Source organism: Anneissia japonica, unplaced genomic scaffold, assembly GCF_011630105.1.
Source record: "Anneissia japonica isolate Jap-2015-1 unplaced genomic scaffold, ASM1163010v1 scaffold1467_len401143_cov160, whole genome shotgun sequence".
Lineage (NCBI taxonomy): Eukaryota > Metazoa > Echinodermata > Crinoidea > Comatulida > Comatulidae > Anneissia > Anneissia japonica.
In genome coordinates this window covers 329,187-340,665 of record NW_022758991.1, presented here as the reverse complement: position 1 = coordinate 340,665, position 11,479 = coordinate 329,187, and the positions used below count along the sequence as shown (strand labels likewise).

General features: G+C 35.6%; 1 protein-coding gene across 1 annotated transcript; it reads right to left on the bottom strand.

Annotated features, from left to right (window-relative positions):
• Positions 1-4,305: 4,305 nt before the first annotated feature.
• LOC117125463 (uncharacterized protein K02A2.6-like) lies at positions 4,306-5,441 on the bottom strand. The gene is made up of 2 exons (XM_033271961.1): positions 5,047-5,441; positions 4,306-4,930 (listed from the first exon to the last, which is right to left on the bottom strand). Exons 1-2 carry the CDS (start codon positions 5,439-5,441, stop codon positions 4,306-4,308), a joined length of 1,020 nt encoding a protein of 339 aa, XP_033127852.1.
• Between the last annotated feature and the right edge of the window lie 6,038 nt (positions 5,442-11,479).

The following is an 11,479-nucleotide window of genomic DNA, read 5'->3' as shown; positions in this document are numbered from 1 at the left end:
TTAGGAATGTCTAAATTCAGTTAAACTATCAATTCCGTATTATATTTATAAATCTTTATAACATTATACAAAAATTAGATTTTTTTTTAAATTGAAATTTTGCCGGGAATGGGGCTTTAAGCTGATTTATCAAACCGTTTTAGCAAAAAAGAATCGTCTTAGATGGCGCATGCGTAAAATCGACTTCTTGTAGCTTATAGAGGGCAGCAAATTTTGTCTTAAGTCCAAAAATATTTGCTTACGCATGCGTAAAAGCCATTTTTGTGATTATTATTTCAACCGGAAGTGGTATAGCGCTGCAGACGGCAGAGGGAGGTATAAAAATTTACAGGGGAACCAGTCATCTTCGCCCGTATGAATTCTAACAAAATGACTTGCTATTAGAAAATTATAAGAAAGGGCACATAGAAAAAAATTGTTAGATTTATCACTCCTGCCCGAGTAAAAAATTTGGGTGTGACTGGAAATACATTTTCTTTTAAAAACAAGAAAAGTAAACCAAAAAAATACAATATTCTGGTTTAATTTATGTCCGTTAATTATTTTATAATCGCAATAAGTCCAGTACAGCAAATGTTCGATCGATCTGATTTTAAAAAAAGTTTTCGGCATCCTGTGCAGTAAAGATAGTATAATACATACTCCAAGTATCGAATTGCACACCATTGTGTAGGGATTCAATATTTTAACATTAATTATGTCATCATAATAATTATAATAATGAAAATAATATATCAAATAAAATATTACTGTAATTAATAATATTTAAATTCGATTATGATAATAAATATAATGTAATTAATATTAAATGCTTATATTAAAGTAACCCCTATTACACTATATTGGTTCAATTTTCAACCAATTGTATAGCAGCTGGCGTTGCTACACAATATAGTAACTAATTAAAGGCACAATGTATCCTTTAAATGTTGCTTCTACGAATAGAGTGACCTGATTTAAACACAATATCCTGTACACAAAACCCATGATCAGCTTTCTTATTATACTGTACTGAAATTTACACATGATGTGTCTACAGTGCAGCAAAATGGATTTAAGTCAATTGCAGGAAAACCAGGTTGTGAAATGCAGTGGGCAAAGCTGAACTACTGTAAGTTCAATACCTGTAATAGGTAGGCAATGCTTTACTTTTAGGGGTATCAATTATTATCCAATCTAAATGTAAGGGTGTGTACAAATATAAAAGCACCATCTGGGTAGTTGGCTGAGAGGTATTTGTTCAAGACCAGCAAGTGTCCAATCACTTGGCTCCTCGATTAACCCTTATATTGAGAGTTAGACGGGCTAAGGACAATGTATGTATCCGTTATGTTTGTAGTTAGTTGTTCGGCAAGAATTTTTTATACCTTGCTTAGTGAACCCGCCTAACGCAAATATTGATGATTTCGAATAAAATTTAAAATTTTATTTTTTGCCAATTAGCGCACCCACCTCCACGAAAAATGGAAATTTCAGAAAAGAAATAGAAGTTTTCTTTATTTTTATTATGCCCTCCACTGCCTTGAAATCTCCAAAGATAAGATATGTGTATTTCTTCCTATATTATATAAATTTGATGCATTTATCCATCCCATTTTACATTCACCAATAAAATTTTATTTATATTTTCTACTCCAGCTAAGTTTTTAGCCAAACCATTTACTAAATAAGAAAATAAAAATTTATTTTTATTCTGCCCTCTCCGATGATCTATAAAAAATTCATTCCGCGAAACAAAGAATAAAAAGTCTCGCCTTACCGGAATCTACACAGACTTGCCTCATAGGTTTTGGCATTTGTTTTTTAGTGGAATAGTTGGAATTAAATTATTAAAATTATTGATCACTGATGCTCACTATGGTATCAAAATGTATGACATTTCAGTGAATACATAAAAAGTGCATATGATACAGTATTCTTACAATAACTTAAATTAATCTCAATGTATTTTTTTGAAACAGCCAATTCATAGAGCATTATAGAAGCTATCTGACCTACTGTATATAATCGGTATCTTTATTCAAAAAAACTCCTTCATAAAAAAATACATTAGTAGCCAAAAGCTAAATTAGTGTATTTTGTACAAAAGGAAAACAAGAACGAGAAACGGTAAAAACATCACATTAAAACAATACAAAATCAAACCCAAAGCATCAGTATAAGTTCACTACGTTAAAATTGCACAATTTGAATTTTTCAAAATAATTTCATTAGATAAGTGGTGGGGCTATTTTAAAGACAATACAAAACAAGAACCCAAACCATCAAAATTTCGCAAAGTTAAAAACAATTGCAAAATTGAATTTATTATTCAATTAATTTCATTAGATAAGGGATGGGGCTATTTTTAAAACGTTCAGTCCTCAGGAAAGGCATTTCGTAATTTCTATGTTTACGAAGTTTCATTGATGAAATATTTTTAGATTTTGGGAACCAGTGACTAAATCTTTTATCGTTGCTAATTTTTATAGCAAACTTTTTGCATAATAAAATCCTACGTTGTGTGAGTGATTCCAGCCCAAGTTTTTCGAGAGCATCCTGATAGTCAACATAATTGTTTACAAGAATGGACCGACATACACGTTTTTGCATCCTTTCCAAGGAAGTCTCCTGGTAAACTGTAAGTCTCCCAGACCACAGAGGAGCTGCATATTCTAGGATGGGCCGTATGTATCCCATGTAGACTGTTAACAGCTCATTATTATTGAAACCAGCCTCTTTTAATTTTCTTAACATGAATAGTTTCCTATTAGCCTTTTTGACCATTAGGTCAACATGATTTCCCATTTTAGGTCACTGCTTAGAACTACTCCTAGTAGTTATTAGCAACCGTTAAACGGTTATTGGATAAGTGGATGCTTATATCTGGAACATCATTGCGGCCAAAGTAGACTTGCATAACCTGACACTTGGAGGGGTTCAGTTTGAGTTTGTTGGTATGTGACCAGCAGTGGTTAACCTGTCTCTTATACACATCTTTATTCATGAATATGGTATAAGTCATACATATTAGTAACCATTAAGTCTAAAATTGCATTTCCCCTTGTGGGCAATCTTACAATTTGTTTTAAATTATTACCACTACAGAAAGATTTAATTTCAGTTCTATTAAAGTCTCCAGTGATCATAATTCCCGCTTGAGGTTTGTGGGTACGGATAATATCCACTGTTGACTCAATGTGTTCAATCAAAAGTTGCTGATGTGGAGATTCTGGGGGTATATAAACACAGCCGATGATCAAATATGGCGCTGCCCTAGATAGTTTGAGGTGAGACACTAATAACCAAATCATTTCAAGCTCTGGTGGTACTGATATAAAATCAAATATTTCGCATTGCAAGTTGTCCTTAACATATGCCACGACACCTCCGCCACGCTGATTAATTCTGCATTTGTTGAAGGCCATATATGATTGTATATTATACATTTCGGGAGCTGTATGTGGAGTTATCCATGATTCGGTTATAATGATGATATCCGCTTCGATGAGCTTAAATAGTATTTCCGCTTCTTCACGTTTATTCAAGATGGACCGGGCATTGGCAGTAGCGAAAATAGGGAGAAATGATGGGGCGGACCTTTTCTTTTCCAAATTGGTGTCATGTTTGTCCTTTGATAATTCAACGTTCACAACAACACGAACACGTTGGGAAGATTCTTTCAATTATGATATGATACTCAGAATATCAATAAATCACAGCTCACCACTATCGTAATAAGAGCAACTGCTTCTTTATTAAACAACATACGATCTCTCGTGAACTCTATTCTAACCCCGACCTAACCGGTCGCTAGGCAACTTAGGCCTAGAGGGCGGTATACCACTTAATTAGTGGTTAACATAGTAGCCCTACACCTCCCCAAGATCTTTAAACTTTAGGAATGATCTTCAAACAATAAAACATCACATAATACTCAAATTTCATTCTGTAAAAAGTCCTTATATCTCGCTGGCTTTCGCGCGACTCTTTTAGGTCGCTTTGGAGTATGGGTCGGCGTGGCATTAGGCACTCTAATTTAGCAGGGAGCAGGGAGTACGCTTCCTAATATACCGTCGATTACGTACGGGAATTCGACCGCCTTGGGTTCGTATGAGGTATCTTCTGTTCGGACCAATTTCCACCACTTGTCCATAGATAAATTAAAAGAAGACGACGTAAATTGTGATCCTCCGTCACACCAGAAAACGTTGGGTACACCAGTATTCATGAAGACTTCTCTTAGCTTTGAAATAGTTGCATGGGACGTTGTGTCCTTGCCAATTGCAATAACGGTGGGCCAATCAGTGAGGCAGCACACTAATATTAAGTAGTTTTGACCGTTAATGTGTGCAAGTCTGCAGCAATCTCTTGGAATGGCCTGCTTGGCTTCAATTTTTGGATCAATTGTTCCTTTGAGTTCATTGAAAGATGATCTTGACAGAACTGACAATCATTGATGCATGCCTCAATATCGGTGTCAATACCTGGCCAATAGACAATCATGCGTGCCCGGTCTTGAGCGCGACGAATTCCGGGGTGACCATGGTGGAATTTTTGCATAATAGTTTGGCACAATGACGTTGGGATGAGTAGTCGACAGCCATATACAATTAGGTCCTGATCAACAGACAAGTCTGGATGGACGCACCAGTATTTTTTCAAATGATCTGGGAGGTCTTTTTTCGATTCAGGGAATCCATTGATGATCAAGCGTTTTAATTCTTGGTACTGGTTTTCAGTGTTGGAAGATTTCCAAACTTGAAACAACCTTGTTTGGTCATCTTTGGGACTGTCGGCGACAGAACGTATAGCAGATATGGTCGGAGCTTCGTCCACATGATCTCCATTTACAATAGGTTGCTCGGCCAATTCATCTGAGGTGTTTGGCGGCTCATGTGGATGTCTGGAGAGTGCATCAGCTCTTAATTTCTCTTTGCCTTTGATCCATCTGGCATGATAGTTATATCGCGACATCCTAGTTGAAGTCTGACATTCATGATCTCATCTAGTCTGTGTGTGTTGAGGATGGGTACTAATGGATGATGATCAGTCAATATTTCAAACTTGGGTAGGCCTTCCAGAAAATTATAACACTTTTGAGCTGCCCATTCTACTCCAAGCAATTCTAATTCTATGACAGCATAACGTGTTTCAGTGTCACTCAGGTGTCTCGAGCCTGCCTGTACGGTTTTCCATGTGCCATCACTGTGTAACTGCATCAAAACGTATCCAATACTAAGTAAAATACGAATCTTGTTCGTGTTTTTCTTCGGTGTGATCACAATGGGTGCACACCAATCCGAGTGTTCAATGGTATTCTTTATGATACCTTGTGTCTCAAGTAGTGTGAGTTCAATTTTCAGTTTATCTGTGTAAGCAAATGGAATTTTGCGTGGGGTGCTAACACAAAACGGAGTGGCGTTGTCGGCTAGTTTGATGATGAACTTTTCACCAGGCATCGATCGAATTTTACCGTCAAGTGCTGATGGAAACTCTTTGCGCAAGGACTCGATAGTCAGTCTAGGTGTCGGAACTGGCCTAGCTTGTTTGACTGATCTGGGTGCTGGCACTGGTGTGCGTTGTCGTACTACGACGACAACCGGCTCAGGATAAGTCGACGGAAGGAACCCCAATGATCTGGAAGCTGACCAAGAGAGTAGAGGTACCGTTCGTCGACGTCATCTGAGAATTATAAGTCAACCTCTACCTTCTGCTGCTGTGTAGCGAATGTGATTGGTATCCAACCAGCTATCTTTAATGTTGTTCCACCAACAGCTTCCGGTTCCAAATCACAAGGAAACAGATTTCTCACATCATCCTTAATTCTTCTGAGTAAAGTGGTAGACTCTAAGCAAATGTCCGATCTACTGTCTGGTAGTATGTCTAAGCTGACTTGTGACCTGTTGTGTGTAAGATATACATGAGCGCTAGGTGCTTTTTCGATTTTGACACTCTTGACGGTGATTGCTTTAGTTGTCGGTTTTGTTTTATTGTTACGTTTCCCTGAACGACAGACAGAGGCATAGTGTCCCATCTTGTGACATTTGTTGCACTTGGAATTAGATGCAGGACAGTTTGACTGTCCTCTAGCATGGCTGTCACCACAGTAGTCGCATTTGGTTGGTCGTGGTGTGTCGGGTTTTGCCGTTCGTGGGTTCTTTACCGCAGCTAAAGTTGGGGGCGCTTTTGACATCTCACAACGTTGTTTTTTCGCAGATGATAGTGCTCGTACTTTTTCAATAGTCTTATCGAGTGATAGATCGTTTATTGATAAAAGTCGTTCAGTGAGAGTTGGGTCAAACAATCCCTCCAAGATTTGGTCTAATTGCCTTTTTTTCACGATCGGCGTTGCCAAAATGAGGAAGACTAAGAAATCGTCGAAGTCCTCGTCAGGTCCTTGGGTTCTAGCCCAGAATCGTTTACGTTCTACGGATTCATTTATTTGTCCTTGAACATATTGCTCCATGGCTTGGATTATTTTATCCGTTTCTTTTAGGTCAGCTGCTGTCAGTCCAAGGTTCATGACAATTTTCAATGTTTCTATGGACATGCACATTTTTAGCACGTTTACCTGAAAATCCGGCGTTTCTTTATCTAGGCGGGTCACTGACTTGTATGCTTCCCACTGCTGCTGCCATACCTTGATTCAGATGCCCGGTCAGATGATAAGGCTAGGCGAGGGGCGTCAAATTTACAATTAAATTTCGGTGGCATACTGTAGTTACTGAGTGATGTCGTGCGTGAAGACTGTAATGCAATCAAGTAAGATGCTCACAGCGCCATGTATGATACTCAGAATATCAATAAATCACAGCTCACCACTATCGTAATAAGAGCAACTGCTTCTTTATTAAACAACAACATACGATCTCTCGTGAACTCTATTCTAACCCCGACCTAACCGGTCGCTAGGCAACTTAGGCCTAGAGGGCGGTATACCACTTACTTAGTGGTTAACATAGTAGCCCTACACTGTACAGCAGAATTAAAAACCAACACCTCAGATCCAGGGGTTAGCGACGTCCTCTTCCGCCAGCTTCAAGGATTCAACCATATTTAAGTATTCGAAGGAGCTATCAAATAATTATTTATTTATACCTTGCGATTTCAAAGCGCTGACATCTGAAAAAAAAAAATGCTTGTGATACCAATGATATTTGCATCGTGTAAAGTAATAATATACATATTATATATTAGGTAAATCACAAGATTAATTTCTCACATTAAATATATATTGCTCTTTGCTGTGTAAAAGCACATATACAGTAGATCTATATTTATTGTTGTGCTCTTCTCATATTCATTCCAAAAGCAAAAAGCTACCAAATATCAGTACAATAGATATAAAATTGTGAATAAAAGTGTAATAAACACTAATGATTGTAATAATGAATGGTGTTTGGAGTCCTTTATTGGTTATGTATTGCATTTATTCACATTTTTTAAAAACAGTGGTTCATATGGTAGGTAGCATAAATTAAATTACTTTCGTCTTTACTATTATAATATGTTGTACATTATTGTTGTGATAAATTGTGTGGGCAGTGTAGCTGTTATTAGCCAAAAAGCCAAATCCTAATATAAGCTGAATTTTGCTAAATATGGATTTTATAAACCATAAAGCTGATGGAATTGAAGCTTTTGCTGCTTATATTCATTGTTTTGGCAAGTAAAATTTCTGTTTTGCTAATTAATGTCATACCAGTTTTTTTACTAAAAATTATAATTTAAGTAATTGCAAAATGAAGACAGACTTTGGTGGCTTTGTGCAAGGCCAAAGGAAAAAACATGTTTGTTTGCTCTCCTGCACCCGCCTCTAACTCACTGGAACAAAAAATAATTTCCATCTACCCCTATTTATCATAATTATTTTCAAAAATGGACAGGCAAACAAACAATTGATTTTTTTTTGGCCTAATTAATTCAACACTGCTTTTATAATATAGGCCCTAGTACGTGCGAGGACACCGCCGGTATGACGGGCCTCGTATCGGCTTGTGATTTTTCTGTTTATCACTCGGTGACGCTATGAAAAGTTTGACAAAGTTTTGTGTTTTTCTGAATGAATGGAACGCAATACTCGACAATTAATTATTATAGCAACTTTTGGTAAACTTTATAGTTGCCTAAAAATATTTCGACAGTATAATGGTTCCATATATCCCGAAAAATGCGTTTTTGTTTCGTGTAACTCCTAGGCTAACTTTATGTACTATTGCACTATCAGCGTCCATCGCCCAACAGGGGCAGACTGCGCCAGCGTCCGCGTAATAAAGACTAACTATTTGGCCTAGTGCGCTCGCACTTGCAAAATCTGAGGCGGCAGCCTTTGAATGAGATAAGACGAGAATTTTCGTCTTAAGGCAGGTATGTTTTCATCTTAAAGTTAAGACGAATTTAAGCAATTTCTAAGCTAAGCAATATTGATAAATCTGACTTAAGCAAAAAAATGGATTTAAGACAAATTTAAGCAAATTTTCTTGCTTAGCAAATTTGATAAATTCGCCCCCTGGATTTTAGGGCGATGTATTTCGTGTTTTTTCGTGCTTCAAATCAATCATTCGATCATTTAAGAACGTATAGGAATAGACATAATATACAACGAAACATAAAGCATCAAATACTGTAAACTTTAATAATATTACGAAAAATATAATAAAAATCCACTTGTTTTTTTTTTTCTAAAATAATACACAGAATCATTGAAAAAAGCAATGCCGGTCGGCAGACTGTCAGCGTCGGCCGGAAATTTTGAGTGCCGGACGGGGCATAAATAATGTGACTTTTTGTGGCGTTTATATACTTTCTGCTTCAAATTCAATCAATCATTTAAGAACGTATTATAGGCCTAGACATAATATACAACGAAACATAAAGCATCAAATACAAGCTTTAATATTATATTACGAAAAATATAATTTGGCAGTATATTAATATTATCAACATTCTTCTTGTTTTTCTTCTTCAATATATGCATCGACACTGCAATATGAAAATAATAAAATCCGTTGGTTTGATTATCAACATATAAATTCGTTTGTTTCAAATAGAAAAAACGAAATATATTATGAATCTTAAATCATTATTATTAACTTACACAAACATAATAAAATCCACTGTTCGTTTGTTCCAAATATGTCAAACGAAATATATGAATCTTAAAAACATTATTATTAACTTACACAAACCTAATAAAACCCACTGTTTATTTGTTTCAAATAGATAAAATGAACCTTATGAATCTTAAATAATTTATTAACTTACACAAGCCTAATAAAATCCAATGTTTTGTTTGCAAACTCATCGCAGTATTAATGCCATTGAATTGCTTAAAACGATATTAATTAATTTGCAGCAAAATACCTGATAATACAACACGATTATTAACATATGATTGCATATATAATGTACATTCGTTTGTTTTAAATAGATAAAACGAAACATGCCGTGTAAATAAATAATTATTAACTTATACGGGACTTATACAAAACCTAATAAAATCTACTGTTTTGGCAAACTAATGGCAGCATAATAATGTCCGGATTTCCTTAAAACCACATTAATTTATATTTTCAACATAAAAAGACCTAACAATAAAACACGAAATAATGGACTGTAGCAGCAATAGCTTTGCATCTACTTGGTGTTCCATACAAATATATATCGACTGAACTTGTTCACGGCCGAACCGGTCCTACACCATTCTAAACCGACTTGACCTAGGCCTATGCCAAACCATTTAACTACACTGTATTGCATTGTGAATGCGTCATCGGCGTTCCATACATATACACACATTTGCGGCCGTTCTGGAGGGCGGCCGCTATAGGTAGCGGCCGATATGGGCCTAATTCAGAAATGAATTTTGCAAATTTTCTTAGGCTATGAATCTGGTAGCCGATCATTTCTCGGTCGCGCTTCGTTTCGGTCGCGCCTCATTTCGGTCGCGGTTTATTTTGAACAAATATATGGAGCGCCGAAGGAGTCGCGAAATTTAATATGCCTAGGCCCAATATAATTATAATTAGTTCGTCAATCGGTTTATCGTAGGTCAAATATAAGTATTTTTTATTTCCGTTTTGCTATCTTTCTACTAACATATTTTCTTTCTTCCATGGAGTTTAGTATGTGCTTCATGCTATTCGTTTCGTTGCGTTTTCATACTATTTAATAATTATGGTCTATGAAATATATCTTTGATTTTAATTTAATGAATTGAATGTTTTTACCATCTGAAATCTATTTCATAATTTACTTATAACAATAATCATTACATTATTTAATCCGATGTTTCTATACAATAAATGTATTCCAGAGTTTGGATAAAACATACCAAGAGAATTGAGGGAAACACAATTAAAGAAATAAACGAATAATGCACACATTATCATTCTTCACTTGAATCTTTAGTTTTCTTTGATGTCAATGCGCAGTTCATAAATATGAATATATATATTTATATGATTTTATATAAGCATAAATTATATACATAGAAACAACTTTATATATATATATATTTATATATGTATGTATGTATATATACATATATATAGGCCTATATACACATACATATATATTTATACATATATAATATTATATATAATTTATACATATTTGTTGCGGAAAAACAATCATTATCATTCGACAAATGTTACGTTACATTTTTGCTGTTATTTTAGATTTAATATCTGGTTACTAAGCTTAAAAGCTAAGCCACAAACCGTAACACGACCAGCATTCCAGCGGGCGGGCAGAAGCGTTAAGTCACCGCTATAGCCAATCAAGATTGAACTGTCGCCGTGCAGAGTGAGTAGCAGCCATTTTTAAATGACTTGAAAAACGTGGCGAACATTGACAACGTGCAACTCGATAATCGAGACGTATATTTATGTATAGAAGCCATATTGAGGAGTTTCTTTCATAAAGCTTTGATATTTGGACTTCTGAACACTTACGGAAGTGTTATTACTACGACTATTGAAATTTAATATTTGGTTACTTTCCTAAGCTTGATAGCTAGGCCTAGGCCATCGACAATAACAAGACCAGTATTACTAGCGTAGTAGCGGTTAGAAAAACTAATCAAGTTGAACTGTCGCTTTGTCGTGAGTATCGTACTGATCAAAGGTAGTAGCCTAGCGTGACTGGAGAGCGAGGGGTGATCGATAACGTATATTTTTAATATCCGAGGCGCGTGCTCTATTTAACTATTACTGGAAGAATATTTCTTCATATAGCTTAGATATTTTAAGTTATAAATGGCTTGGATATTGAAGTTATACATGATTTTGTCACTTGCAACCTTTAATGTTAGAGGAATTTCCAACTATCTTTTTGAGATTGACCAAGATTGTCAAAGGTATAGAACACATATTATTGGTATTCAAGAAACCAAAATAAAGAATCACGAAGAATTTACACTTCCTTCAGGTAATAAGCTAATTTGTTTTAAACAACAATCTCATCATAGAGGGATCGGTTTTGTATTGAGTAAAAC